This window comes from Balaenoptera borealis, assembly GCF_965194805.1.
Source record: "Balaenoptera borealis genome assembly, chromosome: 18".
Classification (NCBI taxonomy): domain Eukaryota; kingdom Metazoa; phylum Chordata; class Mammalia; order Artiodactyla; family Balaenopteridae; genus Balaenoptera; species Balaenoptera borealis.
Window position 1 is genome coordinate 19,161,797 of NC_138877.1, and position 14,884 is coordinate 19,176,680.

At 43.1% G+C, this 14,884-nt stretch overlaps 1 protein-coding gene across 12 annotated transcripts in view; it reads left to right on the forward strand.

The window, feature by feature from the left end:
- RCBTB1 (RCC1 and BTB domain containing protein 1) overlaps positions 1-14,884 on the forward strand; it is a 73,004-nt gene that overhangs the window by 14,359 nt on the left and 43,761 nt on the right. For 2 of the 12 annotated variants that reach the window (XM_082365488.1, XM_082365491.1), the window contains exons 1-2: positions 1,292-1,634; positions 2,171-2,275. The exons of 3 other annotated variants lie outside the window; for them this stretch is intronic. Coding sequence is in view for 1 of the 9 variants with exons in the window: in XM_082365496.1 (XP_082221622.1) it covers positions 1,602-1,634 (33 nt within the window). In the remaining 8 variants the exon portion in view is untranslated. Of the gene's footprint in view, positions 1-1,291; positions 1,635-2,156; positions 2,276-14,884 lie in introns of those variants that run through there. 7 more of the 12 variants (XM_082365489.1, XM_082365496.1, XM_082365503.1 and 4 more) reach the window with 6 other exon arrangements.

Consider the following 14,884-nt stretch of genomic DNA (forward strand, 5'->3'; position numbering starts at 1 on the left):
CTTAGAGGAAGTGAACAGTACATTTTTGAGCAATGTGAGATTTATGTATCAGAATATGTACAGGGTCCTGGAAATCAGGGAAGGAGTTACATCTGACACCATCTGAATGAACTTCAGTTGCCGATGCTGTTGAATCAGGAGGAGGATGTAGGGTAGGAAGACAAGGTGGTATTTTACCTGGATTTTGAAAGATGAGTAGGAGACTGATGTGTACCTTGGCGTGTTGTTAAAGATAACAAGGGCTCAACAGTGGTTAAAGCAGTAAGAACAGAGTTTATTCAGGAACTATTGCAATAGGGGAAAAGAAACCTCAGTATAGAACTGGGCTCAGTTCCCCTATTGCAATAGTTTTTGACTAAAATCTGTTTTTACTGCCTTAACTACTGTCTGGTTCTGGTTTTCTTTATGGGAGGAGAAGGTGCAGATTCAAGGCATTTCAGACTGAGGCAAAAGAATGAACAAACATAAAGAGGAGTAAAGCAAACTCAGGGAAAAAGTAAGTAATCTAAAGAAAATTGAGCAGTCAAGGAAAACAGGAATTCTCTGCAGCCAGAGCCTCGAGTAGTGTTGCAGAAGCGCTGGAAGATGAGGAAAAGTAGGCTTCTTTTAGCTTAGAAAATGCTGTGTTTTCCTATTTAAATGGGAAAAGTAAGTTTAAACAAAATTGCTTGGAAAGTTATGCCAAGAAGTTGGGACTTTATACTGTAGAGCCAGGGAGTTTCCACAAAGCTGTGCAGTACTTTATAAAGATGACTGTGGTCTCAATAGATGTTAGGCTGCATGAAGCAGCAGGACGCATCTCCACTCCCAGCCTCAGTTTACTCATTTATAACAAGAAAAAAAATGGGTCTTTTGCTGTCTTAGGTCCCTTCCAATCTTGACAGCCTGCTTCCCCGAGGTAGTGCTGCCTTCCTTCCATTACCTGGGCCCTGTGCCTCACTCCCTCCTTCCTTCTGATCTTGGTTCAGTTGCCACATTCTCTATCCCCAGGCCTTAGGGGCTTTTCGACCGGTAGATAAATGGGATGGTGGGGGCGTCTCTGGAGTAAAACGAGTCTCTCTTCCGAGGCCCTTTGTTCCCTGCAAGCACCACCTCAGTAATGCCCACGTGGGTAGGGCGCGCTATGGAGCAGGGAGAGGAGTTTCCAATTGCATGTCCTTCCTAGGTCCCTTTGGGGTGGTTGGACGGCCCTCCCCACGGCCAATCATCCAGGGAGGGCGGCAGGAGCCCGCCCCTCGCGCGTCCCTGGTTCCCTGAGAGACAAAAGCCTTTGAGTCTCGGCAGCCACCGAGCGCGACCGCGACTCTCCGCAGAGCCTGGGGGCGGATTCGGACGGCCAATCGGCTTCTTGAGGAGTCCCGTGCCCGCGGGCCCAGGGCCGAGAGACTACAGGATCCCAGCCTGCCCGGCGAGCGGATTTGCCCGGGGCTGGCCGGGCGAGCCGGGCTGCGGCATCACGTGAGGCGGCCCGGACCACGTGACCCGGCGGCCCGGCCCCCAGCCCACTCTCCAGCTCCGCCCTTTCGCCCGCCACTCGCAGGGGAGTCTCCGGCCCGCGACGCTTCCTAGGTCCTCGCGGCGCTCCCGGCTGCTGGGCCTGCATGGACGGCGCGCGGCCGCGGCTGGCCTCCCAGGTAGCCGTGGGGAAGGGGGGGCGCGGGCCCGAGCTCGCGGAGGCCCCTTTCGCCCCTGCCTTCTCCTTGCTCCCCCTTCCCCGCGGGCCTGGCCGGCGCGCCCCGTTACTCCTGCGCCCTCCCTCCCGCCCTCCGGCCCGGGTCTCCCGGCCCCCCCGGCCCCCCGGCCGCCGGGCGCTGCATCCGGGCGGGTGATGGGGCGGCCGGCTCCGCACCGTTAGCGCCTTTGCTAGCGTTTCTTCCGAGGAGGAGGGGGGACAGGGTTGGGAGAAGGTCGGGAAAGTTTTCCCTGCTCCCTCTCTTATTTGAGCTTCAGGGACGCGGTTTTGCTCGTAGCTGGTCTGTCTCTGCTCTCGACGCTGTTTGCGTGAGAGGAGCCCTCCCCTCCGACTCTCCCGGTCCTCCCTCGGCCCTTCCCAAGATCTTAGCATCTCTTCCTCAACTCCGAATGTCACAAACCATACTCTACGCTGTTTCCTTTCCCCCACACCACGGAGTCCACCAAGGGGTTTCACTTAATAGGGACTTTTATCCAGGAGTGCGATGAACCGAATGAAAAGACATTTCTTGTCCTGCCTCGGGTAGACTACCTGCTCTATTATATTTGAGATGAACATCTAGGCACGCTCTGGTCTGCTCTCGTAAGTAAGCTTTTTGTTTATATTTATTTGCATGTGAGACTCTCCGAAGTCATCTGCTGCAGAACTCTGCACCTGGGGATTACAATTTTATAAAGCAATATTATAACACTTAACCCCCCCCCACCCCCGATTCATAGTCTTATTTGTCTTTGGCCTGTTCTTTTTGGGGGGAGGATTATAGCCCTTGGAGGCAAATACTATGAGTTGCTGAAGCTGGTGTGCGTTGTGAGCTAGTAACATGAAAATACCAAGGTATATAATGCTGAAAGTAATGGAAAAATGATTTAACCCTGACAACAGTTTATAGTGTGCTTTAGATTTTAGAAAGTATCCATTTGAAGTGAGCACTGGTGAATTTCACCTTTTTAAACTGCTTTCAGGGTTGAATATGTAACTGTATATTTAGATTCTATTAATATAGCAGTTGATCTGTGGAATGGCTATCTTTTCATCCATGGTGCAAATACTAGTCCATTTATTAATACTTCTAGACAGGTCCTTTTTTTCTACCCTCCAGCGTTTCTCTTGAAGAGGGGACATTAATCTCTAAAGAGATTTCTTCCACGGTGGCTTTTATGTGTGATCCAAATGATCCAGTTCTGAGAACTTCGGAAATCAAATAGCCATAAAAACCAATGCTGTCAAGTTTGTAGCTTTAAAAAAATTCTTTAAAAAATTTTAAAGCGTTGCCTCTGTGTTCCAACAAGAGCTTGGCTTCATCTTAATAATCAGCAGTTCAAGCTGAGAAGTCTGAGATAGTGTCCTCCTTTATCTGAAAGTCAGAGTGGGGAAGATGAAACTGAAGGGAAGTCAAAGACCTATATTATTATTTTTTTTTTTTGGAGTAAGCATCGCTCTTTATTTTTTTAAATTTTTTTGACTTTTATTTATTTAATTTATTTTTTAAGACCTTTATTGTTATTATTATGCTGTTCCTTCTGTGTGTACTACATTAAACAGTAAGACAGGCATGGGGAACAAGGTTTGGACCCTCAAGGAATCTAGAGTCCAAGCAGAAGCATAAAGAAGAATGTACATTACATGTAATTTATATCATCTAAAGATAACAAGTTAATATTTTAGGGTGTAAGCCCTTTTTAAAATTTATTTATTTTTGGCTGTGTTGGGTCTTTGTTGCTGTGCGCGGGCTTTCTCTAGTTGCGGTGAGCGGGCTTCTCATTGAGGTGGCTTCTCTTGTTGCAGAGCACGGGCTCTAGGCCCACGGGCTTCAGTAGTTGTGGCTTGCGAGCTCTAGAGCGCAGGCTCAGTAGTTGTGGCGCACGGACTTAGTTGCTCCGCGGCATGTGGGATCTTCCTGGACCAGGGCTCGAACCCATGTCCCCTGCATTGGCAGGTGGATTCTTAACCACTATGCCACCAGGGAAGCCCTGGTGTGTAAGTCCTTTTTACAAGACAGATTTACTGGGTTGCTGTGTTCAGATAGTGAAATTCCAGATTGTAAGAGATACTGTGATATCCAAATCTAGTTCATTCCTGAGCCTAGGAGAGCCAGTAACAAAAGTTTGAGTATTGAAGAATTTACCCAAATCTATTTGCTTCTTGAGTTTAGATAGAGTTTGGATAGCAAGAATTCAAATAGTTGGGGAGACCTCTATGTTTTTTAGTATTAGATATACTTTAAAAAATGAGATCATACTCATGCATACATAATATATTGTAAGGTGTGAAATGACTTCAGAAAATGATGAATCCCATCTGGGGAAGATTATACTCAGACCATTCCTGAAGGATGGTCTCTGTTTATCCCACAACCCCAGAAAAGATTCCATGGCTTTTCTAAGCTTAGCCTTCCATGGGGGAAAAAGAATATTTTTGCCCAGGTATTCTTTTTCATGCTTAAGAAAAAGTTCTAGTTTTGGAAATAGACAAGGTCTATCCCCTCTCAGTGCTTCAATCCTGAACTCAGGTGGTATTGTGTAAAGCATTCGGTAATATTGTTTACAGCTGTGGTAGAGGTGTTTTCCAAAGATGACTGTCAGCAATTCCTCCCACCCCTCCACTACTGCTGCTTCTCCCATCAAGAGATGCCGTCTGTTTCTGCTCCCTCTGAATCTAGGCTGGCCTTGTGACTTACTTTGACCAGTAGAACGTGGTGGAAGTGATGTGTGCCAGTTCTGGACCTAGTCCTTAAGAGGCCTGGCAGCTCCAGCATTTACCCTCTTGGAGGCCAACAGCACGTACAGAGGCTTGGGCTAGACTAGGTGGAGAAAGAGAACCCACCTGAGAGAGATAATGCGAGCAAGGCCTGTTTCAGCCCTAGTCAAGTTCCCAGTGCCTGTGACCCCAGCTGAGCCCAGTCAAAACACAGAATTGAGAGAAATAGCAAATTGCCGTTGTTTTAAGCCACTGAGTTTCTGGAATGGCATATTACTCAGCAAAAGGTAACAAACCCTGGGTATAAATCTGGTTCACAGGTAAGTCAGTTCCAAGATGGGATCCCTGAGCACAAAATTGTGGCCAGCATATGCAGTGGCATGCTTTAAAGATAAATCTCTAAATGAATTAAATCTTTACTTCATATTAACATAGGGATGTACTTACTGAATTGATTAAACTGAAGACTGGCTGTGTCGAGTACTAGGTAACTAACTGGTTAAGTCAAAAGTCATTTTCTTTTGTGTATTTGGTTATTATTTGTATATATGATTGCTATTATCAGTCTTAACACTTGGTGATAGGATTATCTGACATGTTTTAAAGGAATTGCCAGTTGTTGAGATGACAGATGTGTGGTGTTCCTTGCAGTTTGCCATTTGCTGAATTTAGCACCATGATTGTAGTCGTGAGTCTTGGCAGTACAGATGTAAGATCTGCTGCGGTGAACACATGTCTTGAGGGGTGCTTTGCTCTCAAGGGTCAAGGAGAGTGAATCTTATGCAGACTGTCATTTCTTTTTTTTTTTTTTTTCCATTTATTTATTTATTTTTGGCTGTGTTCGGTCTTCGTTTCTGTGTGAGGGCTTTCTCTAGTTGCGGCAAGCGGGGGCCACTCTTCATCGCGGTGTGCGGGCCTCTCACTATCGCGGCCTCTCTTGTTGCGGAGCACAGGCTCCAGACGCTCAGGCTCAGTAGCTGTGGCTCACGGGCCCACCTGCTCCGCGGCATGTGGGATCTTCCCAGACCAGGGCTCGAACCCGTGTCCCCTGCATTGGCAGGCAGATTCTCAACCACTGCGCCACCAGGGAAGCCCCAGACTGTCATTTCTAATGGATATGTTGCAGGACTTTAAAAAATAACTGATGGATTTTTCAGGGGCACTTCTTATTGCCTTTAAATGAAAAAGTTCTCTGAGCAACTTTCCATTCCAATTCTGGTTAGTTCGGTTTAAAAAAAACCCAGAAAACCAAAAAAACCTCTTTTCTTGGAGAAGAAAATCTCACAGGAGATCAAATGGATGCCTTTATAGACTTATGGTCTCCAGCACCCACCGGACCCTGTCTTAGCATCTTTTTAGGTTTCCCTGGTCAGTGCTCTTTCCCATCCTCCCTGGTGGCTGCTTCAGACTTCAGACCCTTGTTTTTATTGCTTCACCCCATTTTCTGTTGCTACCGCCCCTCTTGCTCTCAACAGTAAGCCTTCCATCTTCCTTCACTGGGAGAATTGGTGACCTCAGGAGAGAATGCCCTCAAATGCAAATCAAACCCACAATGACATACCACCTCACACCCACTAGGATGATTATAATGACAAAGACAGACAATAATTAGGTGAGGATATGGAGAAATTGGAACCCTCATAAATTGCTGGTGGAACTGAAAAATGCAGCCTCTTTTAGCAGAGTCTCAATAGCAGAGAGAATGATAAAGAAAGAAATTAACTCCAACTTCTGGTTCCCCAACTTTAAACTCCCTTTCTTCGTATCCGTCCTTCTCTTGTGTTGTATGGAAGATTCCCCCGCTTTCTATAGCTTATGTACACCTCTGCTTCAGATCCCATTCCCTGGTCTTTCTCAGAAACCTCATTTAGTTATGTCCTCTCCTCTTTCTACTGACTCCTTCCCAATAACATTTAAACATTTTCAGGTGTCTAACATGTTTGGAATAAAAAGATCATCCAAAATCTGTCCTTCAGCTCCAGCCCATTTTACAGTTACTATCCTCTTTCTCCTTTTTCCTTCATAGTCAAATTTCTTTTTCTTTTTTTTTTTTATAAATTTATTTATTTTATTTATTTATTTTTGGCTGCATTGGGTCCCCGCTGCTGCGCGCTGGCCCCCTCCAGTTGTGGCGAGCAGGGGCCATTCCCCGCCGTGGTGCATGGGCCTCTCATTGCGGTGACCTCTCCCGCTGCGGGGCACGGGCCATAGGCACGCGGGCTCAATAGTTGTGGCACGCGGGCTCAGTAGTTGTGGCTCGTGGGCTCTAGAGCGCAGGCTCAGTAGTTGTGGCGCATGGGCTTAGTTGCTCCGCGGCATGTGGGATCTTCCCGGACCAGGGCTCAAACCCGTGTCCCCTGCATTGGCAAGCGGACTCCCAACCACTGCGCCCCCAGGGAGGCCCCTCTTCACAGTCAAATTTCTTGAACAAGTTCTTTCCGTTCACTGTTTCCTCCTCTTCACCTTTCGCACGCTCTCAACTTGCCGCAGCCTGGCCTTGTCCATCCACAGCCTCACTGAAACTCTTCTTAAGGTCACCAGCAATTTTCGTTAAATCCTGTGGACCTTTCTCCGTCCTTACCTTGTTTGGCCTCTCAGCAGCGTCCGACACTGACACTACCTCCTCTGTGTGATGCTCACGCCCCTAGGCTTCTGTGTCACTGTTCTCCTGTATCTTCCTACTCTGCCTGTTCCTTCAGTCTCTGTTATGGAGTACTCCTTGTCCCTTTGTTGTTGGAGTTCCTTTGAGTTCTGTCCAAGACCGTCTTCTTTTCTTACTCCACACACTTTTTCCTGAGTGATCTCATGCCAGATAGCCAAATCTCCAATCCAGATCTCTTTCTTTTTAAAATTATTATTCTTTTTATTGAAGTATAGTTGATTTACAAATATTGTGTTAGTTTCAGGTGTACAGCAAAGTGATTGGCTATACATATATGTATATATCTATACAGATCGTTCTTGATCTTCAGCTTTATAAATCTATCTATTGGACATACCTACTTTGATATCCCACAGGTAGCTAAAGGTAAAATGTCCAGAGTAGAATTCCTCATCTCCCCCTGAAACTAGCTGTGTTTTCTCTACCATAGTAAGTGGCATTACAGATCACTCACTGCTAAGCTGAGCATCTGAGTGTAAGCCTTGGCTCTGCCTTTTTCCTTATCCAGCTCCCTCCTCCCATTCAGTCAGTTACAGAATGCTTTTGAGTCTACCTGTTTTCCCCACTTGCGTTTCCCTGGCATAGGCTTCCATGCTTTCTTTCCTGGTTACTGCAGCCACCTTAGGCTCTGAGTATGTCTCCCCCATCACCCCCATCTAGTCTCTACATTCTGCCAAAGTATCTTTCACAGACGTACACCTGATCACGCCACGTCCCTGCTTAAGATCCTTCAGTGGTTACGTGTTGCTCTTTGGATAGTCTAAGCTTTTTGGCTACAACTGTGCTGAATTTCTTTCAGTTCCTCCACCAGACTTTCACCTGGCATATATGGTCACTGTTCCAGGTGCCTGCCTTCTCTTCAGGTACTTGACACTTCCCGATTCTGGTGATTGAGTAGCATCCGAACCTCCCGGTCAGAGCATGGCCACACTGTGGTGAGCATCTGTTTATGTGCCTAGACCCCCCTGACCACATGGAAGTTCTGCTGGGGGTGATGTTGGCTGTGTGTCATGTTTACCTAGAGGACTTTCAGTAAACATTTACGGAGTGAATATAGTGTGGTTCTGCCTGTCTATTGCTGGAATTTTAGTTTGCCTTTAGGCCATTACAGGGCACAGTTGATACTTTTCATGCAGCAGAGACTAGTAGATGAAATCACTTCAAAGATGTCCCCATAGGAGAGGTTCACGATATCATAAATAGGTTTGAACTTGGGCCCCTCCATTCCACCCTTAGACTTATTAGGAAAATAAAATGAACTATTATTGTGTTCTATCCATTTCTTTAATTGTTGACCCATCTATTTTTATGTAGTCTATTTTGCAAAGTCTGTATGTTTGGTGCAAAAAAACCCACAAAACCATAGAAGAAAGTTATTTGTAATCATGGAGGTTTCTTTTCTGGTTTCCTTTTGAAAATAAAAATGTTTTGTAAAAGCAGGATAGTCAGCTTCACAACCCTGAATGTTATTCTTTTTTGTTGCTAATGCTGTTGCCACTTGGGTTGTTTGCTTTGCTAACCGGAACACTTGGCTTCAGTAAAATTCTTTCTTCACTTACAGTGAGCGGTCAGATTCCCAACTTAGTAGAATTGCCTAAAGCTTCTGTGCAATGAAATGAAAGCAGGCTCTTGGATGATGAGGCTTAAGAATTGCTTCCTGAGGCCATTATTGCAAATTGTGCTTCGAGTTAAGTAACCTGTTGGTGGTTGGGAGGTGACAGTTGTCTTCTTAAACGAGTGATGAATTTGAAGGAAACTGATGAGGCAAAGGGGAATCACAGTGAGTGTTAGGAAATTCTAAGACAGCAGCGTGTGGTCTTTAAATGAAACTAGGACGGTTACCTTGTCACCTGTACAGCTGCATCTTTATGAAGGACGGCAGAAACTCCTCTGGAGAATGCTGCATTCTTAGAGTCCCTTAGTCTTTGTGGAATATGTCAAGTATTCAGGACATTCTTTCGTTTTCATTCTTGCAGTACAGTAATATTGCAGAAAAGAGAAGTGGATGACAGCTGTCCTACCCGTAACAGCATCAGTGTCTCAGCAAATCTCTGAAACTTTGCTCCTTTCATGTAGTTATACCAGAGAATAGGTGAAATGGTTTTAAAGTGTATTTTTATTTAAAAGACTTTTAGGCTGATTCTTTCAGAGGCTTGTCTGGACCTGGGAAATACATTTGGTGTCCAAATCAGAATTGTAGCATCTGCTCAGTCTCAAAAAGCTCATCAGAATAGGTATGGAAGAAAATGCTATGAGTAACATGTGGCTCTTCTGTAACTTGAGAGGTTTTTTGAATTGCTTTTGCTGTAGCGTGGATATATGACGTAATGAGTTGTAAAGTTGTGCCCCAGAAGTTTACCCCAAACCCTATTCCTGTTTCCTCTATTTGAAAGTTTTCTTAGATTTGAAATATAATGTACTCAAAAATAGGGAAAGATGGCCACACCCTTAAATCTTTTGTCTTCAAATGGGAACTTCTGTTGGTGAAAAAGGAAGAAGGCTATGAAAAAACACTTGTTCCTGCAGGAAACCTGGATGATCTTCACTGAGGAAATGCTTACATTTTGTCGTATGCTTACAATACTGAGAATTTGACTTCTGGGATTTCATGTAACAGTTTTCTGGGAGACATAATTTTTATATAGTAATTGTTGTGCACATAATTTTTTTCCATTTGCATGTATCACGTGGGCTATATGTTTGCATGTTGTATCTCATTGCTTGCTTAGTTATTTCACTTGCATTTGCATTCTAGGTTTCCACTTACTAGGACTGACTTTCTGTTAGTCCTGAAGTTCCTCAGAGGCAGGGGCCATGATTGTATTGCTTTATGATTTCCCCCAGCATTATTGTATATGGGGTCATTGTCAGAAGAATTAATATATACCATCATTTTGTTCACATTATCATAACGGTAGAGTTTTTTTTTGGCAAGGCGTCTTAGACTTTATCAGTAGCTCATAAACTATAAATAAATTCCTATTGTAAGGTGGGTTAGCAACTAAACTGATAAGTAAAATCATCACCCATCCAGTTTATGAAAATAGGGAAACCTCTATTAGGAATCTTCGGTTTATGTGTAAGTGCTTTAATTTAATTAAAGTTTTTTGCAATTAAAAAATCATTTTTCATATTTGACATTGCTGTTTCAAATAGTCTAAACCTGGCTGTGGCTTGTATGCTGAGGAACGTACAGGCCATTTTAAATGGATTGTCCCAACATTCAGAGTCCTTCCTGTTTCCCGTGAGGATATCAGCTTCCAAGATAAAGAATGACACAAGGTCACTTCATGCCCGAAGGATGACACCAGAAAAGGAGTCAGAATCTCAGGGGCTAACCAGTTCTGGGTTGTTCACTCTGTTTTGACCTCTTTTCCTTAGCAAGCTCTTAGGTCAGCAGAAGATGGGTTGGGAGGTGTAAAGTCTCATCAGTAACATCAGTCTCCTTTGCACCAAATACATCTGGTTAGAATTTGGGGGTCGAGGTCTTTGTGGAAGCCACGTGCTGGCTTACAAGGCGACCCTAAATTTCTGGTATTGTTTAGTATTGAGACCATTATTTCATCAAAAACAGTTTTCCTATATTATTTTCTCTATTTCCTGTTGTTTTTTTAAACTCGAGACATATTCAAATATATTTTTGCTGGATCAGTAAAACAAGGCCTTCCCCTCACCCTCTCTTAACACTTGGTTATCTTAGGGGAAGGGATAACAAATGTGCTCTTGGAGAGATCAAAAGATTGGCTGCTACATTACTCCTTCAGTCTTCCAGTTCTAGATTTAGATTTCTAAAATTGGAAGGTCTGTGTTTGTCCTCTTGATTGCATTTGCTTTCAGAGTGTAAAATGAAATAACCTTTTCTTCCCCATGCCACCAGCTCTCTGAGGGACGGTGCCAGTCGCTAGGAAAAGCCATCCCAGGGAATGGGATATAGATCTGTAGTACTAACAGACCCAGAGTCAGTCTTTGGGAACACAGGATGTATTTTCAAGTGCCAAAGAAAATAAGGAGATCCAAGTGGGTTGGCATATTATCCTTTGAGAGCATTAAACTCTTTTCCAATCTCTGCTTCCATTTCTCTTTTCTGTTCTTCTGTCCTTGCTTTGTCTCCATACAGCAAAAAATCATTGATTCGCCTATTAATGCACGAGTGATAATTCAGTCTGAACATATCAGTGCTATTTATGAGAAAGTATTTCCTAAATAAAATGGATAAAAATAATGTTGCAAAAAAATCACTATCTCATTGAACTTCACAAGTAACTATTTAACATAACTGACATGCTAATTACAACTCATTTTTATGATTATCAATCAAGCCCTGGAAGGACCTGTTCATTGTGGCAATTAGTTTGATCTAGTTTGAATTGCTGTAAGTTCTGGAAAGTTCTAAGAAGGTGATATTTCTTTTAGAAACGTTCCGTTCAGAATTTCCCTAATTTGAGCTTGCCTTCCCAAGACAGAATTATGATTATACTTTTCCAGAATTATTTTTTAGGTCTGAAACTTCTACATTTAATTTTTAAAAATACATCTTTGAGTTTATTAATACAGGCTTGATAAAAGCCCATGGGATCATTATTTGATTTTTAAAAGTTGTGGTAAAATATACATAACATTCAATTTATCATTTTAACCGTTTCTGAGTATACAGTTTAATGACATTAAGTTATGCCAGTGTCATCATTCTCAGTCTCCAGAACTTTCTCATCATCCTGACTGAAATTCTGTATCAATTAAATAATAACTCCCCAAACCCATACCACCCAGGCCCTGGCAACCTCATTCTACTCTGTCTCCGTGAATTTGACTACTCTAGGTACCTCTTGTAAGTGGACTCATACAGTATTTATTCTTTTGTTTCTGACGTATTTCACTTAGCATAATGTCTTGAAGGTTCATTCCTATTGTACTGTGTGTCAGTATTTCATTTCAAGGCTGAATAACATTCCGTTGTAGGTAGATACCATATTTTGTTTATCCATTTATCTGTTGATAGATATTTGGGTTTTCCATCTTCTGGCTGTTGTGAATAATGTTGCTTTGAACATTGCTGTACAACTATCTGGAGTTGCTGCTTTAAAATCTTTGGGTATACACTAGAAGTGGAGTTGCTAGATCAAATGGTAATTCTGTGTTTAATTTTTTGAGGAGCTTCCATAATGTTTTCCATGTTGGCTGTACCCTTTTACATTCACACCTTCTACATTTAAGTTTATATTAAAAACTCATTTTACAGATTTGCCCGAAACATTCTGCCACCCTAGGTTGTGAATTGAAAGCAAGAATACCTCTTAAAACTTTTAACAGCTTAGGGGGTAAACATAATTAAAATAAGCTTTAATTTCATTTAAAATACTTAGGACAGGAATAAAGATGCAAACGTAGAGAATGGACTTGAGGACACGGGGAGGGGGAAGGGTAAGCTGGGACGAAGTGAGAGTGGCATGGACATATATATACACTACCAAATGTAAAATAGGTAGCTAGTGGGAAGCAGCCGCATAGCACAGGGAGATCAGCTGGGTGCTTTGTGACCACCTAGAGGGGTGGGATAGGGAGGGTGGGAGGGAGACGCAAGAGGGAGGGGATATGGGGATATATGTATAGGTATAGCTGATTCACTTTGTTATAGAGCAGAAACTAACACACCATTGTAAAGCAATTATACTCCAATAAAGATGTTAAATAAAATAAAATACTTGTTTATTTTTGATCACAAAGTGTGTGTTACAGAAATTTGGACTATATTTAAACAAAAAAGAAAATATCACCTCTAGTCTCTCCAGAGAAGTACATTTTGGTGTGTGTATATCCTTTTTCTTTATACGTTATACTTAAAAAAATTGTATTCACGTAGTACATATTGATTTTTTATATATATTTATTTTATTTTTGGCTACGTAGGGTCTTCGTTGCTGCGCGCAGGCTTTCTCCAGTTGCGGCAGACGGGGGCTACTCTTCATTGTGGTGTGTGGGCTTCTCATTGCTGTGGCTTCTCTTGTTGTGGAGCACAGGCTCTAGGCGCACGGGCTTCAGTAGTTGTGGCACGCGGGCTCAGTAGTTGTGGCTCGCGGGCTCTAGAGCGCAGGCTCAGTAGTTGTGGCGCACGGGCTTAGTTGCTCCACCGGCATGTGGGATCTTCCTAGACCAGGGCTTGAACCTGTGTCCCCTGCATTGGCAGGCAGATTCTTAACCCCTGTGCCACCAGGGAAGCCCCAGTACATATTGTTTTATAACATACTTCAGTCTTACAGAGTACTTTTGGTTTTTGTGGGGTTTTGGTTTGTTTTTGTTTTTTACTTGGGAATAAGCACATAGTTTAGCTTTTTGTTAGCATCTTCCCTTGTGATGCACAGTAACACGGGAAGGAAAAACATTGGATTATCTTCCTTTAGGCACTTGGTTAATTACTGCTGAATCCTACTAATTTCTTGAGTTGCTAGCAGTAAATTACTTGCTTGGCCAGTGTTACTGCCTTTGTTGTTCTCATGCATTCATAAATCCACATAGCTTCTTCCTTACATCTTTAACATAAAATTGTAGATTTTTATAGAGCAGCTTTTTGGGAAACTCAGGCTCAGGAAGGTTATCATGGTTACTTTTGATTAAAAGTAAACCTGGAACTAAAACCCAGGCCTCAGCAATCTCCGTCCTTTCTACCAGGCCAGGGCTACTGGTGATGCTTTCTGATTTTATGAGGGGTGTGGACATGGAAGATATATGACTTGGCTCTTATATTGACTCTCAAGTTACAAGTGTTTGGAGAAATATCTCGTAAAATAATGCTTCAAGTAATTTAGCAATGGGTAAACTCAGTTCGAATAATAAGCCATCATTATGCAAGTTAGCTTGATTTTTTTTTCAGCAGATTACCAAACCCTTAGGGCAGAGTTGCCTGTAAACTGATTAATGACTTCAGAATAATTGTAGTGCTGTCAGGAAGTTGTATAACTTTGAATGGTAATATCCTTTTGTGTTGTAATTTTAAAGGTGGTGAATCATATTTTTGGCCAATGTAATTATTCCCCCCCATCTAAAATGTAATTGTATATTACCATAAAATATTAAATTTTAATACAGTTGGTACAGGCTTTGATACAGTTCATATTCTAGGAAAATAGGCATCTGGATTTTCTTGGAATTTATCTACCTGCTTATAGATATCCACATTGTTTCATTTCTTGTGTTTTCCCCCTCTGTTGTTTTTTTTTATAAATTTATTTAATTTATTTATTTTTGGCTGCATTGGGTCTTCATTGCTGCGCGTGGGCTTTCATTAGTTGCGGAGAGCGGGGGCTACTCTTTGTTGTGGTGCATGGGCTTCTCATTGCAGTGGCTTCTCTTGTTGGGGAGCACGGGCTCTAGGCCCGCGGGCTTCAGTAGTTGTGGCCTGCAGGCTCAGTAGTTGTGGCTTGCAGGCTCTAGAGCGCAGGCTCAGTAGTTGTGGTGCACGGGCTTAGTTGCTCTGCAGCATGTGGGATCTTCTCAGACCAGGGCTCGAACCCATGTCCCCTGTATTGGCAGGCAGATTCTTAACCACTGCACCACCAGGGACGCCCTGGGGGGTATCTTTTCTATTACTTCTAAAAGCATTTGAGACAATCTTCTTACCATACAAAGAACATTTATAAATCAAGAACAAAGAAAAGAATGACAGTCCAGTAGGAAAAATAGGGACTTTATGTAAAAGAATGGCACCTGGACTCTTATTAATCACATGAGACCGAGAGGTGAAGGGTACACATGCTGGCTTCGGGTGGCATGGCTTCAGGTCTGGAATCTGCCACTTACTAGTTTGAGCAAACTCTTAAAGTCTCTTTACCTCCATT